Source organism: Labrus mixtus, chromosome 4, assembly GCF_963584025.1.
Source record: "Labrus mixtus chromosome 4, fLabMix1.1, whole genome shotgun sequence".
Lineage (NCBI taxonomy): Eukaryota > Metazoa > Chordata > Actinopteri > Labriformes > Labridae > Labrus > Labrus mixtus.
In genome coordinates, this window is record NC_083615.1 from 28,815,918 (window position 1) to 28,837,144 (window position 21,227).

A 21,227-nucleotide genomic window follows, 5' to 3' on the forward strand; every position below is an offset into this window, starting at 1 on the left:
GTGTTTAATCAGGGATTAGTGAGTGTCATGTGTTGTATACGTTATTTAAATGGAGAGTTTGAATAGAAGTAGGGCTATATAGACATCGTTTGTTACCTTGAGTGGAAGATGGTTAGTGGCTCTGTTTGGAGAAGCTGGCATGAGAAGCACACGGACAAGACTTCAAATTGAACCCTGTATTTACTTAACATAGCCAAGGTTTTTTGTTTGGAAGAATCACCATACATTAGAAGTTGAACAGTTGAAAACTACATGGAAATCTGTAGTTGTGGATAATCGCCAGGTTGCGATTCAATCATTTTCCTAAAATTATTCTAACATCCTCGAATTGGTATATCAAGAATAGGATCAAACTCCCCGCATGCTGCATGTCCTGCTGTTGATTAAACAAAACAAACCATCATTGGCAAAATAAATCTCTGTTAACAATCCAGCAGGTGGATGCTAAGAAACCAGGGGGAGTTATTCCCTGAGGAAATCTTTATTTTGCTAAAAAAAAAAAACCTCCTCCATCAGCAGCTGATCACACTCATTAAGGTGCATCTCTTCCTCCCTCTTGTATCCTGTATGCTACCTGTAAACACCTCCTTACTTCCTGGAAACACCCTCCTGACTTCACACATCTTTCACCTGGAGACCAGAGCTCAACATCAGCAGGTAAGATAGACTCTATGTAGACTGTATCTACAGTTTGTTATTCTTATTGAGATGAATAATAATAATGCTGTAAATCACATGTAAACATCTTTGTGCCAGAAGGCTTCCAAGATTTCACTATTGGTGGATGTGGCTCAGTCGGTAGACGGTCATCTCTATAAACCAAAAGGTCGGGTTTCGATCCCCTGCAGCCTCATGTCCAATGTGTCTTTGGGTAAGACATTTATCCCTGACACTGACCTAGTTGCTCCCGCTGCTTTGTCTGTGGCGTATGTGTATGAATGAGGTTAGTTAATTCTGATGGTTACTTTACATAGCACCCTCAGCGTGTGAATGGGTGTGAATGTGTAGGTGTGACCTGTTGTGTAAAAGCCTCCTGTGTAGTCAGAAGACAAGCAAAGCGCTACACAAGCTCAAATCCATTTACCATTTATTGAGTTTTGTTTGCTGTGGTGTTAAATAGTGATGAGAGGACCAAGTGGTCTTGTCTTTGTCAGCCATTGATCTAGAACCAATATTGTCAGTGTGCAACATGGACGTCGGACACCCAGAAGTATCGGCAGCTGAAGCTTTGGTTTCAGCAGACCAGCAGCAGATTCAGATGAGTCAGGAAAAGGAATCACTCCTAGTTCAAGAACATATTACATGCTATTTTAAAGTCCAGGTTTAGTCGGAATAAACCAACTTTTTCTAACTGAAAATCTACTAACAGCAACCGTTTCCGTAAAACTCCATGAAGTCACCACACTGGACAAGAAGTTCAGCACGTAACCCAAAAATTGCAGCTTGTTCACTTTGTTATTCCACAGAGTTTTATATTGAGTTTAAATACTGAGCCTTTCAAGGGCCTGTATGTGTTTTTTTTTGTACTTTTAGAAACAGCAAGAATTACTAACATATCTGAATGGAACAATCTGTATAATAACAATAAATGTAATAAAAATATTGGGGTTTTTGTAATCAAGTGTCAGGGCACAGCTGGTTCCCTTTGCTGTCTGTATGCTAAGCTAAGATTCCTGGCTCTGGCTCCATACTGTCTTTATAGATACCACAGGGCTATTCATTTTGAGTAGCATTCATTGCAATGCCTTGATGAAGACATATTGTAGAATACCGAGCTTTGGCCTCAATTGTAGAAGAAGGACTCACTACCTCAGACAGATCAACTATTTGTCTCACGACGATGTAATCTAAAGAAGAAACAGTCAATTTTCCCTGGCCTTAGGTGAGCCAGCAGTAGTTCATGAAAGACTTTGGGCCAAGATTTCCTTTTCTTCCTTTGCCTTTTGTTTACAGCCCAATTAGCAACTTGAGAAGTGAATGGATTTGGAGTAGAGATCAGACAGCTTACAGTGGATCGTTATCTGCACTAGGAGGGCTGCACAATAAACTGCATCATCAGCGCAACATGAGGCTTTGCAATAAACACGTGGCAAAAGTCTGAATTTATTGCAATCAAAAATAATTCAAGAAGAAATTATTTCTCACTCTGTTAAGGCAAGCTAAGGTTACTATCAGCCTCCTAAAACTTTAATTGGTGCCAAGTGGTTAAAAAAAATGCTTTTTTGGCTTTTTTGGAGAAACCTTTTGCAATACAAATATTGTGCAAACATGAATAACTGCAGATAGACATCAGAACTCGTGTTAGCTAACATGCATTCTTGCATTTTTGCTGATTTACAGCTCTTCAGATCATTATCGACATATTTAACAAAGTAATCACACATTGTAATATATCATGAATGCCTAACATAAATATAAAACACAAAGCATGTATCTGCTTTGATTTTCTGTATTTTTTCATATGGCAATATACACAAGTGATATATATATATGTCCCAGAAAGAAAAGATTTGCAATCTCAGCATTTTCCAATATTATGCAGCCTTAATCTGCACCTACATGCATATATCTGTTTATAGAGATTTATAAAAGGGTAATTGTCTTCAGTTGATAGTTGATAGGATGGGTTCCACCTCTTCTCTTACCACACAGATTATTTTACATACGTACAATCACTTCCAGCAGGAATGTTTATAGTGGATTAAACTCTGATTAAAGATGGAAAGTAGAACGTCTCTGAAACCCCGAAAACTTATTTTTTTCGTACAGATTTGATAATTCTCACCGAGGTTCTTAAAGGACTTGTTTACCTGCCCACTTAATTCTGTAAACATTACCAATTGAAGTTCTCATTATTGCTAATGTTAGAAAAGGCTTTGCATGGCCAACGAGTGACCTGTGTGCAATCAGTTTATTGGCTGCCTTCTCATCATCACCAGCACAGCCATCTGGGTAAGCCCACACACACACCTGTGCTTTCTGGGAATGTGCCACTAATTAGCAAGAAAAGGCTTTGGAACGAGGCAGAGGTGGAGGGCATGAGATGAGATGAGATGGATGGCTGGAAGTTAGGGAAAAAAGAGATGGAGCTTCAACTTGTCCTTAGATACTCAAAACAGATGATAAAAAACACTTTTCAAAAGAGTCACAAACAAAAAGTCATATCCAATCAGCTGTTGAGAAAGTGTTTAGAGAGAAGATAGAGGTACCACATATCCTAAAGTAGCCCAAATGTCTACATACTTGGACTGTAATTTATTATTAGTACATTAAGGTAGGAAACATGCTAATTTCTAAGATACTGATGTTGATCATCGATGCCTTTTGTCTGTTTTTGTTAGCAAGAGTAGCATGGCTAACGAAAAGGAAGGTTTGATGACACGCCTGTTCTTGCACCACTTAGTACAACCTGATGCACGGATTAATGGTTATCCACATCAAAAAGGTCAAATCTTTCCCCCCTCAGGCTTGCTCCAAGTGTTAGCTGGGTTTGCATGTGTCTGCAGAATTTCTGACAAGGCTGTCAGCCGCCCTCCACAGGAAGCTCGCTCCACACCTCTCTGCTCTCCTCTGCTCTCCTATTCATTCACCAGAATAATTCACACTCAGCTAAAAAGGAAAAAAAAAAAAACAACAACAGTTGAAACATTCTTGGGGGCTGTGAAAAATGTGGAGATGGATGAAAGGATATCTGCAAGCTGTAAGGGCGTGCAGATGTGATGTGTGTGCTGCTGCAGAGAAGCACCAGTGTGTGTGTGTGTTTGAGTGAGTCTGCCAACATGATTTGTTTTTTAAGCAGGGTTGAATTCCAAATGATCATTGACTAAGCCATTCCTCGCAGAAGACAGAGAGGGAAAGGTGCCGAGGGCCATTTTTAGAGGACCTGACTAGCTTAAAAATGAGCCCAGGAAATGTCTTTAAACTTTCCACGGCCCAGAAACCGGCTGTGCAGAGTTTACAACCTCACAGTTCTTTTAATTAAATCATCAGAGACCAATCAAGCTCTGCCATGCTGCAAATATGAATATGTATGACTACAGAAACACATTTCTTACGTCGCAGTATTATCATTTTATAGCCGTTTACAACCAGATAAGAAAGAAAAAAGCACCGGTCTGCTTCAGTTACTCCACATGAGATTCAAATCTTTAGCCGTTTTCTCATATGCACTCCTTAAAATTTCCTGGGACTGCCCCTGAAATCCTCCTGATCTGGTTGTTTACACATGCAGCTCACACTCAACAGGGAATAAAAAACGTCACCACTCTCTCCCACTCGCTCAAGGTGAACTTTCCTGATCATATCATATCGGGGCAGGAGCTCAGTCTGTAGGGACTTGAGTTGGGAACCGGAGGGTCGCTGGTTCTTCCAAATCTGGAAGTTGGTATGGTAGCTGGAGAGGTGCCAGGGCACTTCCCTAGCACTGCAGAGGGGCCCTTGAGCAAGGCACCGAACCCCCAACTGTTCTGCTTAGCGGCTTGTAGCAGCCCCACTCTGACATCTCTCCACCATTGCATGTTCACAGCTCCTGTTTGTGCATGTGTGTGATTCTGGTATGTGTGTGAGAAGCATGTCTCTATAAATAACACTGTAAACCGAATCTCCCTCAGGGATTAATAAAGGATATCAATATAAAAAATAAAATAAAAATATCCTGCTGCATTCTCACATAAGCTCACTCGCGCCTTTTTGGAAAAAAATACTAGCCGGCTGGCAGGAGAAACTCCTTTTAAAATCTGTCTGAATGCGGCTAACCCTGAAAACTTTACAAAAAGTTTGGAAGTGCAAACAAGGCTTTTGATGAGTTTTGTTTAGATGTTTAGCAGCCCTTCTTAAATAGCCGAAAGATACACAGAGCTGAATGAAAATGGACAATGGTTTGCCAGACTTTTGGCTGCTCTGCTGAGCAGGAGGAACTCGAATGAAGTCCAGACTGTGAGCCTGCTGCACGATGATGGTGGACTCCCTCCCTCCTGTTTGATTACCACCTCATTGTTCCTCAACAATGACCTTGCCTCATCACACAATCAAGTGTTTGACTGCATCTCACTCACACACACACGCACACAAACACACACACACAAACGCAGTCTAACTGGTTTGTTAGCTTTTACTGATATGACTGTGGTGCATGTGTGAGTGGCTGATGGACACAGGTTCAGGGTGCATCAGTGTTGAGAGATTTTCTTTCTTGTGTGGCGTTGTTACAGTGTACACTGTTTCGGTGTAAATACAAATCGGACACCCTGCTGGCTCATGATCGAACAACTAGAGACCAGTGTTTTGTCAGTTAGGCTGTGGTCCGTTGGTATTGAAAGTCAGTTATAGTCATTTTCTTTCAAATTCAACTCACCTTTATTTATAAAGCACTTCTCACACATATAAGCATGCAATGTAAGTAATGTTAGCTTTGAGTATTGACATTTGACACATGTAAAAAAGTAGCTTAATTCAGCATGTTCATTTTTTGTTGATATATTATAGGACCAAACTTAAGCAGTGTGATGTAATTCACTCTTAGACACTTAAAGAGTAGTTCTAATGTAAAGAATGGTTGGAAACCCCTGACCTAGAGTCACACCAGCACTGTCAAGGTTAAACAAAACATGCAATTAAAACCCTGCTCTTGCCTCACAGAAGTACAGAGAAGTCAGCAACAAACTCAAACATCTTCCCTTCAAAGAAATAGAGTTCATCTGTATTTCAGAGTTGTTGCATCACCAACTTGAAGAATTGCTTATGTTTCAGAATGATAAAAAAATACTGTGAATAAACTAGAACTAAGGCAAAGTCAGCGATATTTTCTCCAAAGTGGAATGCTGTAACTCTCAGAAATAGCACATTTATGAGTTACTCTAAAAATGTGAAAATCCATTAAAGAAAATATTGAATGAATGAATGAAGAAAGACTGCTGATGTGATTGTGCAACAAGAACTCAGATGAAAATTTAATGATCTCTGGGAAAGCACGATGCACTACATTTCTTTCACGCGAGGCTCTATGAAAGACCGTGCGTTGTTTCTCTCGGACATTCAAGAGCAGTATAAACAGGCAAGCAAGTCCCTGCTGCAGCAACAGTTCTTCTGACGTGAAGCCAGACAGAGTGAAACCTCAGGAGTCTGCAGTGAAGAAGACAAACGGAAAGACATCAGAGGAGTCCATCCTTCTTTGAAAACACAGCTAATAACACTTCTCTCTGTGCCGCAGTGTGTCAGGCCTCACCAGCACAAATTCATTATTCAGAAGGTGTTTCTCCACATCTACTGTAAAAACCAGTGCCCTACCCTTCCCAGTCATCCCCACCATAGATGTATAATTTATCACACAGGCCCATGAATCTTTAATTCTTTTCAGAAAACCCTTTGGGGATGTATAATTCAATGTTCAGTGCACCAAGAGCAAGCTTTTTCTCCATGAAACTGCTAAAGGATCGTCTGAAAAGGCAGAGATGATGTTATGTAACACAAAGCTATTGTGGGTATCTAAAACCGTCTAAAATATAGTCTGGTGGTCCGACAGATGCAGGGGAAGAAGATTGGCTTCTGTTATTCCATGCTGTCTGTCCGTCTAATACTCAATTGGCTCAAGTGATCGAGGCCAAATAACGGTGGCTGTGGCTCAGTGGTAGAGTCGGCCGTCTCTCGATGGAAAGTTGGGGGTGCCCAGCTCCTGCAGCCACATGTCCTGCAGGAGCACCTTGGGATTCTAAGCGTCTTGCCGAAAGATACCCCAAGTTGCTCCTGCTGCTTCGTTGGCGGCGTATAAATGAATGTGATACTGATGGACACTCTACATAGCAACCTCAGCCTTCAGTGTGTGAATGGGCGTGAATGAGTATAGGTGAGATATCAATTCAGTTCAGTTCAGATCTTTATTGTCCCTGAAAGGGAAATTTGATTTGCAGCAGTGGACACAAGAACACAACAGATAAACCGTTCTTTATCCGTTCTTTAAGAAGTTTCACTCGAATGGTATAAATAAGTAAATATAATAAATATAAAGTGCAATAGCTCTGCTGGAAAGTGCAGTCAAGGATTTAAAGAAGATTAAGAGCATTAATTGCACGAGGAACATATGAAAATGTATATCTGTTTGCCTTAGCCCTGGGCAGCCTGTACCTCCGACCTGAGGGGAGAAGAACAAATTCCTCTAAAGCTGTTTTCACATATGCACTCCGGATAATATCTAAATATTTACAGGAGGACTTCTCTGGAGAATCTCCCGAACTAGCCGTTCACATATGCTACTCACAGCGGGGGACTATCCCTGTCAGAGGGGAGGGGGCCCTCGGGGGATTTCCCGACGTAAGAAGTGACGTAAATAAACAATGCGGAAGTAGCGGCCGTAGCAACACAGTCCGCTACATGACGTTATAATGAGAATATTTGCCTTTATATCAATGCTATGTGTAATCCAATGGAATGACAACATCCACAAAAGAGAGGAGAACAACATATTGACGAACAGAAAACAGAATGCAGACGTTTAATTACATGCACGGAGATCGTAGTGGGCAGACACTTTAGCCGGTCACTATATAAATGTTATTCCCTTCTCATTGGCTCGAATTGAAAATCTCCGGAGTATATTCGGCCGCGTTCAGACATCAGCTCACTCGGATATTCTGCGGATAAAATACTAGGGGTCTGGAGGAGAAACTCCAGGTAAAGTCTGCACGAAAAATGCGGCTGTTTGCGTTCACACATAGCCTAAAAACCTCCGGGTAGACTAATCTCCGGAGTTTTTCAGAAGATTTCCGTATGTGTGAAAAGGGTTTAAGAGAGGATGGTCAGAGCTGGACAAGATAGACTTTGCTTTCCTAACAACTTGTCTGTTCCAGATATCTGACAATGAAAGCTACTGAGTGCCTATTATTTGACTGGCTGTATTGACGATACTGGAAAGACAATTTTTGTTCTGAACAGAAAGGTTACCATACCATGAGATAAAACAAAAGGTTAAAATTGACTCGCTAAAAGATCGGTAGAATAAAACCATCAGTGTCTTGTCCACATTAAAAGTGTTCATTCTGCGCAGAAAGTAGAGTCTCTGAAGGCCCTTTTTGCAGATTGCGTCTGTGTTCTTGTCATGATTTAAGTTTTTGTCAATCACAGTGCCCAGGTACTTGTAACACTCAACATTCTCCACAGGTGTGCCTTTGATCATAGGCGGGAAGATTGAGTGGGAGTTTTTCAGAAAATCAATGACCATATGTTTCGTTTTTTTAACATTGATCTTTAAGAAGTGATGGTCGCACCACTCCACAAAGTCCTTCACAACAGGCCCGTGATCGACCTCTCCATCCTGGAGCAGACTGATTAGAACAGTGTCGTCCGCAAACTTCAGGAGTTGCCTGTCGTCATAGGTGCTCCTACAGTTGTTTGTATATAAAATATACAATAAAGTGGACAGGACACACCCCTGTGGTGAGCCTGTGGATGACAGCCGCTTCTCGGATAGGGCACCAGTCGCCCTGACTGCCTGAGGCCTGCAAGTTAAAAAGTCCAAGACCCATTTCACCAACCCAGCAAGGTTAAAATTGGACAGCAGTTTCTTTGCTAAAATGTGGGGTTGGATTGTATTAAAAGCTGAGGAGAAATCTACAAATAAAAGCCTCGCATGTGTTTTTTCTACCCTCAAGATGTTTATATAAATAGTTAAATAGAGTAATAGTGGCATATCTTGGAAACAACCTCCAACTTCACACATCTTTCACCTGAAGACCATGCTCAACATCAGATAAACTCTATATCTACAGTTTTTTATTCTTTTTGATCTCTGCCCACATGCAACTCTATTTTTCCAGGCACAAGGAAAACAAATGTCTGTAATTGTGTGTCAAAATGCCATAAATCACATGTAAACATCTTTGTGCCAGAAGGCTTCCAAGATTTCACCATTGTGGCTCCGTCTATAGTCAGTCATCTCTAATCCAAAAGGTCGGGTTTCGATCCCCTGAAGCCACATGTCCAATGTGTCCTTGGGCATGACATTTATCCCTGACACTGACCTAGTTGCTCCCCCTGCTTTGTCGTCGGTGTATTAATGTGTATGAATGGGATAAGCTAATACTGATGGTCACTTTACACAGCAGCCTCAGCCATCAGTGTGTGAATGGGTGTGAATGTGTAGGAGTGTTATGCTGTGTAATATTAGTCAGAAGACTAGAATACAAGCTGATCAATAGACCATGATTAATCATTTGTAACTCTATTAATGCACAACTACAGTAATATATTTGCTGTTTTCCTCTGCTGACTCAGAAGACCAGAGAAACTTGGCCCAAACAATTCCCACTTAGCTCTGCAAAGAGTCTTGTCACAGTAATGATCTGGCACACCCGAAGCCTTGTTACTGTGACTCTTTAGTGAACTGTAAAGCCATCAAAGAGGTACTTCATAGACTGAATTAATAGTTTGCAAAGGTCTATTGGCAGGCTGTACAACTGAGGCAGTTAGAGTAATTTTATGAGACACTTGTCCAAGCTGTTTGTTGGATGATGAAGTTGTCTGAGCGTACAAAGTTAGGTCACATTTCACATCCTCTCCGTCTCCTCCTGTGCTTTATGTTAGGAGGAAGGAGCACTGTAAAATATTTAAAATGCATGATAAAGTGACTTTACTATATGATCAGGAAACATGCTATGTTGAAGTGCTGGCTTCTCTGACAACAATGCAGCGGCCAGTATGTCCTCCTTCTAACTTTAGATTCTGCTCCTGAATGCTCTGGATTTGTTTGGACCAGAGAAGGTAGATTGTTTTAAGGCAGCCCTACAGGTGTTGCAGCGATTGAAGCGGGCAACAGAACTGGTTGAAATATATTTACCCAACCTAAAAAGCAAGTTTCTAATAAGCTCCTCAAACAGAAACATGGTAAAACTAGGATCAATATTGGAGATGCTTTTGAAAAATGGAGAGAGGTTAGAACGCAGAAAGGTTTACAGACCGATGCAGAGCTGGATAAACACTGAAGCTTCCCCCACCGTGAGTCTGTGACATTCCAACCTATCGACATGTCAATATCCAGGAGGTGGGTGGGTGGAGACTCTCCAATGTTTTCATTTGGACTGCAGTTCTCATTTTAAACACTACATGTCAGAGCTACATATTGATCCTTTAAATATAAAAAGTGTATCATGCACATAGTGTTTTTTCGCTAAATGAGGCTAATCCTTATATGCTCAACATGGTTTCTTTCTCAAAATGATTTAGATGGTTTTGATTGATTTGGTGGCATTCCTCAGTAATAGGGTGGTCAGACCGCATCACGTCTGGCTTTATCTGGTGTAAACAAATGTTGCTCAGAGGTGTGCACTTGTGTTGTTTTTTCTTTGGTGTCTGACACATCCTGACACGTCGATCATCAGAGGATTCGTGTTCACTATCTCTGAGGCAGCAGGGGAGCTGTGAGCATGGGAGGTCTTATCACATATAAAAGGACTGGTTGGACGCCCCACTGTGCTGACTTACACCATGCAGAACATTGCCGTGGTTTACTAAGTGTGCAGCTTTGACTCCAACTGAGGGTGTTTTTCATGCGCCAATTAATGGTGTTTTTAGATGGCATTTCACTGAGTAACAACTCTAATTTTTAAACCCACGAGTCTTGTGTTGCATTGTGCAGCAACTCCGCTGAACATGAGAAAAAAAAATAACATAAACACATTTCACTTTACTGCTATGCCTTTTCAAAAAGTGCTTTTCCCAATTGACCGTTCGCTGAACCCTATCTCTGGAACAGCGCTCGTAACTTGGCTCGGCTGCCCTGTCAGACTTTGAGTTTCTGCACTCTGAAGAGGTGTGTGTGGGGATGCAGTGAGAGGGGTTCTCACTGAAGAGTTTGGTCTATTTCTTCCCCTAAAAGCCAACAACATAACAGTCAAAGTAAGAAATGCAGCTTTGTAAAAAATCTCCATTTCGGTATGAGCTCTGATTTTACTGTGATGTTGTATACTGTTTCAGAATCAGTTTTTTTATTTTGATTTCACTCTTGATGTTGTCCTTGTATGTGTTGCATCATGTGTGCTCCTGCTGAAAAAAAACAATAAAAGAATCTGACTCTGAATTGAATCTTTTCAACTTGTTTTAGTGTTTTCACACATGCACAAAAGTCCTGATAATTTTTCCGAAATGTTCCAGGTGAGCTGTATTTGGGAACATAAGCAGACAAATATTTCACCACGACCATGTGTGGACACATGTGTGACTTAATCCTGCCAGGCCTCTTGAAAACTGGCAGGAAAATGCATCATGGATGAGCTGAAGGGGTCAATGACATCATGTGACTTATGAGTGACCAAGTGGTCGTTGTTCACAGTGCAGTTAGTGATCTAGTACTCTCTGTAGACTGACATGTCCACTCTCATGCTGAATATGCAGATTAAAGATTTAGACAATAGAATGATCTACTAGGGTGTCAGTGGGCTTTACATGCATGCAGGCCGAGATGTAAAGAATAACATGTCCACAGAAAAGAAAGTTTTGGTCAGTATATCATGATTATCCATATTTGGACAAAAGTCAATTGGAGCCAAGATCAATATCATGATAAAGAACTAGTTTGAATAGCGTATATTAGATAAAGGTATTATTATTGTGTTGGTACAGATCACACTCTTGCTGTCATCTTGAGTTTTCTGAATATGCTGAGGGTTGGAAACTTGTGGTGAGAGAAGAAGAAGTTACCGTTTAAAGCTGCTCTTACGGTTACACAAAAGCTTACAAAACCGTAGAAGAAACTTTGCCCTGCTTATGTCTTCGATGTCAGTGTGTTGACACAGCATGACCCTAAAGAAAGTGGTGGCAAAGGTCTCTGCAGGTCACTGCTCGTGTGCACATGTGCTCACCAGAACTCCTGCCTGGGATTTTATACAACACAGCACATGTAACCTTCAACATTTAAGGTAAAAACAATTTCTAAATGTCTAACATTCTGTCTCTTTGTCTGTGCACTGCTTATGCTCTCTTTGCCTCGTCTGGCTCACGTTTGACCAGAGCACTCAATAAACTGAACGTGCTTTCTCAGAACTGTACCTGCCAGGCATGTGCCACCTTTTGCTGTTTGAGTGACACCATAACCAACACATGTGTTAAGGAGCGAGTGAAACCACTGCTCTCAGGTACTGATACTGCATCAAGCCTGGAGAGCCAGACTGCAGTATGACGTCAATTTAATCACAACAGGTGAGGTAGAAATATGATTTTACTGATGTTATGTGTGTGTGTGCAGTCTTTAGACTGTAGTGTGCATTATGTTGTGAGACTCTTTTGCTTGTGTTGTGACCTTTTGGATTCCTGATCCAGATCTGGATCTTTAGCTTCAAAGAGATTGGTTTCTTTAGTTCTAAATATTCTGATTATTTTCAAAAGTTTTAAGCAGTTTTTTAACACAAACACTGCATTAAAAAGCCAGAATTGTGATTTGTGTTGCATTTTCATGCACAGAAAAAGGAATTACATTTTATCCTGGTATATTAACTATGCTCTCTGTGGTTCAAAATTCACAAAAAGCAACAGAGGAAAGACATTTTTATCAGTTTCTAACTGTAAGCAGATCTAAGCAGAGTTGTGTTTACCTCCTTGTGCATGTGTGAGATTTCTAAGAACCGCGTCTGTCATGAGAGATCAACTCTGCTTCAATGAAGATGGATGAACAAGTTTAATGTCATGTCCGATTCCTGGAAATATTTTTACAGGCCTGGAACTCTCTTGAGATTTTCATCCAGCCTGGTCCAAATGAAAACAATCTGTTTCCTTGAATGTTTAGTTTATAGCAGACTTAAGAATTTAGACTCACACTCAGAGAAAGAACAACATTTCCCTCTGGATTTAAACACTTTGTTCAAATGTGAAGTTTCCTTATTGGGATAGTAATCATCAAAAACTCCATATATGTGAAAGACAACCTACATGTGAGGTTATGACACTAGTCAGAATGAAGCTGTGGCTCTGCTATTTGTTGTTAAAGACAAAAGGACACAGAGTAATGAATGCACTATTGTTCTTATTTATCTCTTTATATTATCTTTATTGAGTTAATGTGCTGTTTGAAGTTTAAAATGAAAGTTTTCAGGGCATGTGCTTTGGGTTTTATTTTTGGTTGGAGCGACTTCAAGTAACAGTTTAAGAAAAAAATCACTTCACCTGAAAACATTAAACGTATTTCTTCATCTTGGGGGATTGTTTTACTAAAAAGGATGGAGAGAAGAAATGAAAGAGACCAAAATGAATTTTGACGAATCCATCAGAGATCAATTTTATGATTTCTATATTGTTATTTTAATGCACATGAGGTGATTATCAGCACGCTCAATCAGCCATTTTAAAATATTTCCATGCCAAAGTTAATTGCATATTAGAAATTTAAAATAAAGAATAGATTTTTTTTTCTCCAGAAATACTACCTACACCATGTACAGTACAAGAGCAGCAGAGAGATACATGACCTTCTTTGTCCACAGAGGGCACCAAAATCAACAAAACACAAAAATCCCTCACAACAGCTTTTTCTTTAATTCAGGCAAATAAATTACAGTAAATGAGAAGGACTCTTAATAGGTCAGTCCATTTCATAAAAAGACCACAAACACCTCCGTGAACAGTTTCTACGAGAACAAAGCATTTTTTAGCATTTGTCTTTCGTCTAGATGTTTGTCTTTCCTCTTTTATGTTACTTTTATTCACACAAGACATCTAGCAAGTGATAAATAAATAATAACAATGAAAGAGTTCACAACAAAAACATTTTGTCAGCTGCTTGAGTAAGTTTGTAGTCGTCTCGTCCCGTAGAGATCTGAGTGTTGCAGACACCAGCTCAGATAAACATGGACTCTTCTGTGAAGGCTCAGAGGACGAGGGTACCTGAAAGACCAGCAGCTGCACCTGATGGAGGCTACGCCTGGTTCGTCCTGCTTGCCTGCTTCCTGGTCTATGGGTTGACGTTTGGGGTCATTAAGGCCTTCGGTGTTTTCTATGTTGAGATACACCAACATTTTGAAACCACGGCTACAGGAACATCTTGGATAACATCGATTGCTGTGGCTACCTTTCACACTATGGGTAAATATCTTTTTCTTTACAGTTCATTTTGTCTTTAACTTATTTTACCTTGGCATTAAGTTCTTTAAATCAGTGGTTTACAACTGGTGGGTCAGGACCTAAAAGTGGGTTTCGAAGGAACTTAAGCGCTTAATTTTTTTTTGTTTCGTTAAGTTACTTATGTTCTATCCTGCTTTGTACCATAAAAGGTCCAAACTGCACGATTTTTTTATTATCTAAAATGTGACTGATTGAAAAATATCAGAAATTTGGGTCCAGTTTTTCAAGAAGGAGTAGCTGGTGGGTCCTGAGACTCCACCAGTTGAGAACCACTGCTTCAAATGGCTCTGCACAGTCTACTTCTTGTTCTGACCACTAGGTGGCTCTCTTCTACATCTAAAGAGATATTTCAAAGACACTAGGGTTTTTCTCTTTAATAAATTATTCCTGTTTATTCTCTTCAGCTTTTATGATTTAATAAAATCAAAATGGCCAAAAGAAATCCTTAAAAAAACAGCTATGTACAATTAAATAGTGTGCTGCAAAACTGTTGTTATATCGTTGCAAAATATTGTCCTGATTAGGATCATTACTGAATATCCCTTGTGTCCCTTTGCAGCTCCTGTAGCATCTGCTCTGAGTACTCATTACAGCCATCGCTCTGTGGTGATAATGGGAGGACTGATAAGCAGCTTGGGAGTGATGTTTGGGTCTTTTTCTCGTAATGTGATTGAACTCTACTTAACAGTGGGGTTCCTAAATGGTGGTTGTTTCGATGCAAACACACACTTCCAAAACAAACTTAAGAAAACATCCACATAGATATCCACCATTTGCCTTTTTTTCCTGCAGGTTTGGGCTATGCATTGACATGGACCCCCACAGTGACCATGCTGGGCTTGTACTTTGAGAAGAGGCGTCCATTTGCAAACGCCCTGGCTAGCGCTGGCGAGTGCATCCTAACCTTTCTCCTCACACCCATGTGTCAGCTGTTGATTGACAGTTACTCCTGGAGGGGTGCTTTGTTAATCCTGGGTGCACTACAGCTTAACCTGTGTGTGTGTGGGGTGCTGCTGAGACCCATTAAAGCCACCACAGATTTGATGTGTGAGGTCAAAGCAGAGGAGGAGAGCCTGTCCCTGCAATTGCTACCAAAAGAGGACAATGAGGGGCCTCTAGGGAGCAGAAGCTCTGTTAACCACAAGACAACTGAGGCCTGTCTCCAGGACTCTAAGGGGATACCTAATAAGACCACGACAGACTCGAACAACAGTACGAGTAAGAGAGCTGAACTCAGGACCAAGATCCTTCGCTATGTGGATTACACCCTCATCACAAATCCTCAATTTATGGTCTACTCGATGTTTGGGTTGTTTGCTGCCCTGGGTTTCTTTGCGCCTGCTCTCTTCCTGGTTCCGTATGCTCGTAGTAAAGGGATTGAAGAATACCGGGCGGCTGCACTCATGTCCATCTCTGCAGCGTTGGACCTGTTTGGACGGGTGTCCTTTGGCTGGGTGGCAAACCTGAGACTGGTCGAGACAGTAAGTGGAGTTTAATTTTTAACCTAAGCAACAACAAAATAAATCTTACATTTGCAATTCTTGCACCAAAGACATTGCCAATATATCTGCACTGGTAGCATTATCTGCAAGTAGGAAAGGTTTAAATTGGGGTAATGTTTGTTTTGATTCCTTGTCAAGAGTGGGTGAGAAGAATGATATCCCTGTTATATTTCTATGGTATATAATCTCACTGCTACTAGCATTTAGCCTAGCTTAGCATTAAGGCTTTTAGCTAGGGGGAGACATCGTCTGGCTCTGACTAAAGATAATTTTGTATACTTAGAAGGGACAAAAAAAAGCTGCTGGACTCCAAAAAATAGTTCAGTACATGTACCTATAAGACAGACTTTTGGGGAGGATAGCTGTTTCCCTCACCTCTGTTTTTTTATGCTAAGCTAAGGTACTCATCTGCTGGTTTCAGCTTCAATAGTTTCAGTCTTACTCTTGTCGAGAGAGAAAATGACAGATTCCCATAATGTCAAACAGATCCTGTGAAGAAGAAATGTTCTGTCTGCATGAAAAGTGTCTGAAAGTAAGTGAAACAGCTGACGCACCATCTGTCTCCTGTGTCTTTGCTCCCACCAGGTGCAGCAGCTGACAGCCACAGTGATCCTTCTGGGTACCGTGCTCCTCCTCTGTCCCCTGGCTTCCTCATTCCCCGAGCTGGCCGGTTTCAGCGCAGCGTACGGTCTGGTGTACGGTGCTACGGTCGCCATCCACATCACCGTGCTGGCTGAGGTCGTGGGCGTCCACAGGCTGGGAAGTGCTCTGGGGTTCTTCATGCTCATACGCAGCAGCGGAGGCCTGCTTGGACCACCCATCGCTGGTGAGTGAAAAAATGCTTTGATAGTCAACTGCAAGTACTGAATGTACCTACTGTGCATATCAGAGAGAAATGGATCTCAGCACTGAGTTGTTGCTGTAAAATTCCCTAAGATCTGTTCCTCTATGATGACTGCCTGCAAGCTGGAAAAATATACAAGACGCTGCAGAAAGTAAAAAGAACAGAGCAGACTTTAATTCACAGAACTTTGACATTTCTCTTAGTAATAATTTCCTCAAGGTTACAGAGAGTCATTTGCGTCAGCCTTTTCTTTCAGCACATTAAATCTCACACAATTGATGTGCTTATACATCATTCTGCATTGTAACCACAGCTCAGTGAGCCCATTCAACCAAAATGAGATTTTTACACCTCCATGACATGCAGCGACGCCCTTCAATTAATCGTGAATTTTGTCAATGATCCATCCCACAGGATCTTTTTATTCAGAGAGCGACTGTGCGGAAATTATAATATCATGCTTCTTTATGGTTGTGTTAATTTCACAGCTGATTGCTTCCCATAGATTATTTTCTCATTTTTCCCGACTGACTCTCCGTTCTGCTTCACATGACACCTGTCCATATTCATACACCGTGTCCTACAGAACATGAAGACAAGGTATCACCATATTAAAGAAGGAGTGGATTGATCCAAAACATCTTGTAAAAAAAGGATGTTTTCATTTCGGTCTCGTCGCAGATTGTTGTTTGGTCACTAGGGGTCAGCAGAAACAAACGATGTAAGCAACACTGACCTGGTGATGTTAACTTTAGGCAAGGCAAGTTTTCTTAAAGAGGACCATTCAGACAAAAAGCAAATCCAAGTGCTTTACAGAGTGGAAACTACATTAGGAACAGTAAGAGCAGTAAAAAGAATATAGGACAAAATATAGACACCGAAATAAAAAAAATAAAGAAAGAAAATATGATAACAGGCATAAAAAAAAAGACTAAATTAAAAGAATTAAGTAAAAGAAGGTATTCAACTAAATCTGTTAAAATAATGAAATATAGGATCCCTTAAAAGTCAATAAATATAAACTAAATTAAATTAAATTAAATAAATACATGGATTGAACTCATAGGAAGGCAGCAGTAAATCAAAAGTGTTGTCATCCACCTTGATGTCTGGACTTCATGGTACAGACTTTTCTGGAGTGTTCCAGTTAAATCATCTGGTCCCTAATTCACCCAGTCCTCAAGGGGACTCAAACAGACTCTCTGGAGACTTCCAGAGAGCCAGCCTGAATCATGTGTGTCAGTCCGATGTGATACACCTTATTGTCCCCTCTTAGAAATTGGGGACATTTTTGACTCCAGTACCAGGTTGCACAAGTACTTGTGTTTTAAACGTAGCCTAGTGTGTACGTCAGTTCAACCTCATGACAGTTTACGCTCTACTAAAGTGTAAGGTGTTGCACCAGCTGAGAAAGTTACAACACAGACAGGAGTACAACATAAACAATGTTGGGTACATTTATGATAACGAAAACATTATCAGTGTGTTCCTTTTAAGCAAGCTAGCTACTTCCCTTTAGCTCTACTTTTTAGCTTATTTTTGATAAAGTAACGTAATAACTAGGTGTGCTTCTGTGCTAATATATTTAAACTATCATTGTACAATATATGCAGGTAAAATTTCTCACATTCAGAAGAATGAAAGTCTTGTTGTTCTGCCTTATCTGTGTGCAAACGTTTTCAGCCACACCACCCACAGCACCACACACCAGCAAGCATTTGAACCTGATTACTGAGGTTATGACCCATTTTTTACACACGACTCTAAACAATGGCAGTAAATAAAGCCTGAAAATCATCCAGCTTGACTTTGGCACCCGGGCACAGCATCTCCTGCCAGAAAGTGTCCCGCCTCTGAGATAAACCTGCAATAAATCAGCTGGGATCCCTCTCCAACAGAGGAGGAAAACAACATGTTCACAATACCTGTGGTTTGGATTCATTTGATGGTATTCATAGATTTCCAAGATGGTATTTTGTAGAGAGGAGAAGATTGTAAAAAGAACCCCAACTTTTCCTTTTCAACACTTCACTCTATAATTCTGTATTAAGTGTGTCCTTTGTTTTAATGGCTGACAATACTTTTTCCTCTCCCCGTCTATTCCTCATTCTTAATTTAAAATGTAATATTCCCATTAGTTTACTTTTAACTAGCTCCTTAATACCTCTTTTGTCGATTACAGGATTGCCCCCCGAAGTTACAACCCCACTTCATGATTAAGTGGGACGTTGTGTAAAATCTACATGAACACAAAATGTGATGCTTTTAAAATAATGCATATGTTAAAATAGCTGGTACAAAGACGAAATATCAAATGTTAAAACTGAGAAAATGATGTGCCTATTTTAAATGTGATGCCAGCTACACAATTCACACACGTTGGGACGGGGCCAAGTTTATCCCTCCTCAATTTGGGTACTGAGGAGATCAGTTTGTGTCATTTTGGAAGTTGAATATTTTCCCATTTGTGCTTAAAGCTCCTGATTAGTTTTTAACTGGTTATGAAACAGAATTATTACTGATGTCTCTTTATGTCGACCAAACTCAAAGAAGACCATGAGTCAGAAGATGGACTATTTGTATTTTGTACTTTTTAATGCTAACTATTTCTGGGGGGGTAGGTGTCAGACAGGAAGAGTTTCAGCATGCTGAAGAAACATTTTCACAATCAGTGATACAGGATGGAGTTTTGATGTACAGGACAATACCAATAAAGAGATCAATGTACCCCTCTGTCCGCAAGGGGCGTCAAAATTGACAAAACATAAAAAATTCCTCACAGGAGGTTCAGTATTTGTTCAACAGCCCCTCCTTTGTCTTATTCTAGGCGTATAGGTGGAGTCAGTAGCATTTTACGTTGCAGCTTCAAACTAGGCCCCTCCTCCTGGGCTCATACTACCGCACGCTAAGCTAACCATCAGTGTTTTTCACCTGCCTGTCCAACAGAAAGCAGACCAACTCCACGTCCGCGGGTGAAAGCCAACACAAGGTCAAACCTCGTTTTGGAACAAGCTTTATCCGCTCAGCATTTCGCCTCAACGCTATACGTCCACGCCTGCCAAATCTGCCAGTTTGAATTGCATCTAATCGCTGAATTTTCAGTCCTGAACTCACCTAAGCGCTGTCATTGGCTGGTGGAAACACACCAGCTCCCCGCCCAGAAACATCTCCTGTGAACAAAAACAAAACATGTAAATAAAGACAGAGGACAGAGTCTCTGTAGACACGTTTAGTATAAGTCGGTTTTGACTCTTTAATAATTATTCAAACATTTTCAATGCGGACCGAGGGGACTGAAGGCAAACAAGTTTAGCACCCGGACTCTTTCACTTCAGAGCCATGCTGTTTGTCCAGAATGTGGTTCGATAAGTTGTTTTTAGCATTTCACAACTTTTCCTTTCTTCTGTTCCCAATGTCCCAACTTCTCAAAACAGGCACATAATTTTCCAAAATCAATAACATTTATCGGTTACAACATTTGATATGTCATCTTTGTGCTGTTTTCAATCAAACATGGGGTTTCAATGCTTTGTGAATCATCTCATGATGACGAAGATGAAGATCAGGCTAAAGGCCTGAAAATGACCTGAAACAAAGTGAAGACCTTGTTAAAGTGAAGGCAGTCTTCTATTTATAACTTTACATGTTCCCACTGACACCGGGGCTGTTTCTCACTTATTTACTGTAGCGCTCAGCTCTTTGCTCATTTTGAAGAGGAGGCCGTTGACGGATGTTGAGGATTCATCAAAGCGTTCTAATTATGTTTCCTTCACAGGAGGACGTCTCTGCACTTACTGCTTGAGGACAAAATGAGTGTTCCTTCTTTTCCTCATCTCTGCCTCGGTTTCCTTACCTTGATCATACCTATCTGTCTTTAAATGAAGGGAGCAGAGTTGTGATTTTACTGTGTGTAAGACAGAGATGTTTCCAGTCAGAAATAAATGCTTTAATAAGACTTAAAGGTTTAAAAGAAGATGTTGCAGGCTAAAGCTCACTCACACACACTCTTCCCTTTAGGATTTTTCATAGACAAGATGAGTGACTACGGGATGGGGTTCATCATGGCAGGAGTGGCTCTCATCGTCTCCGCTCTGTTCCTGCTCCTCCTGCATCAGATGAACCGCAGGGGTCAGAGGTCAACCACCAAGACCAACAGCACGTCAGGAGCTGAAGCCAAAGAGCTGGACATCACATGAATGAGTGAAAAGAATGAACCGCTGAGTGTTTGTCTGTGATCGTGTGGATAGTTTGGAGTTCGGAGTCCGCTTCCCGATCTCTTATGATGACCAGAGGAAGAGTCTGCCAGTAGGAACAAAAGTCAACGTTTGAAGCTCATCCATCATCTTTATCATCAATGGGAAGCAGTGAACAGAAAAAAATCTTTCAAATCAAACCTCAAGTGTTTTCAGAAATATACGACTGTACAAAAGAATACTAGAGTGATGGCTTGAGCAGGCAAGTGTGTGTCTGTTTATTCACCTGAATATAAGTAATATGATCAGTTCTTGTAGGTGCATTTTTTGTCCATTGGCTATTTTTATTAGTCAACAAAAATATATTTAGATATTTTATTTTGCAGGAAAAACCATATTATTCTTTTTTTCTTTTAAATAAAGCTTACCATCAATATAATTTTTAACTTAAGTTTTTGTCCTTTTCATCCTTCTTTTACGATGCATTTTTGGGCTTTTGTGCCGTTACTTTATAGTACAGTGGATATAGTACATCAGGAAACCAGGGAGAGAGTCTGGGATGACTTGTGGGAAAGGAGCAGCAAGCTTGAA

General features: G+C 40.7%; 1 protein-coding gene across 1 annotated transcript; it reads left to right on the forward strand.

Moving 5' to 3' along the window:
- Nucleotides 1-550: 550 nt before the first annotated feature.
- Nucleotides 551-21,006, forward strand: si:dkey-246g23.4 (uncharacterized protein LOC559426 homolog). The gene is made up of 6 exons (XM_061036751.1): nt 551-657; nt 13,789-14,058; nt 14,657-14,800; nt 14,890-15,578; nt 16,185-16,425; nt 20,461-21,006. Exons 2-6 carry the CDS (start codon nt 13,824-13,826, stop codon nt 20,637-20,639), a joined length of 1,488 nt encoding a protein of 495 aa, XP_060892734.1. The 5' UTR covers nt 551-657; nt 13,789-13,823; the 3' UTR covers nt 20,640-21,006.
- Nucleotides 21,007-21,227: the final 221 nt, after the last annotated feature.

What these genes read in the sequence shown, in the direction of transcription:
- si:dkey-246g23.4 (XM_061036751.1), top strand. Translation starts at nt 13,824, where the DNA reads ATGGACTCTTCTGTGAAGGCTCAGAGGACGAGGGTACCTGAAAGACCA. An exon ending in ACCTGAGACTGGTCGAGACA is followed by an intron (nt 15,579 to 16,184) that starts GTAAGTGGAGTT and finishes TGCTCCCACCAG; the next exon opens with GTGCAGCAGCTGACAGCCAC. An exon ending in GCTTGGACCACCCATCGCTG is followed by an intron (nt 16,426 to 20,460) that starts GTGAGTGAAAAA and finishes TCTTCCCTTTAG; the next exon opens with GATTTTTCATAGACAAGATG.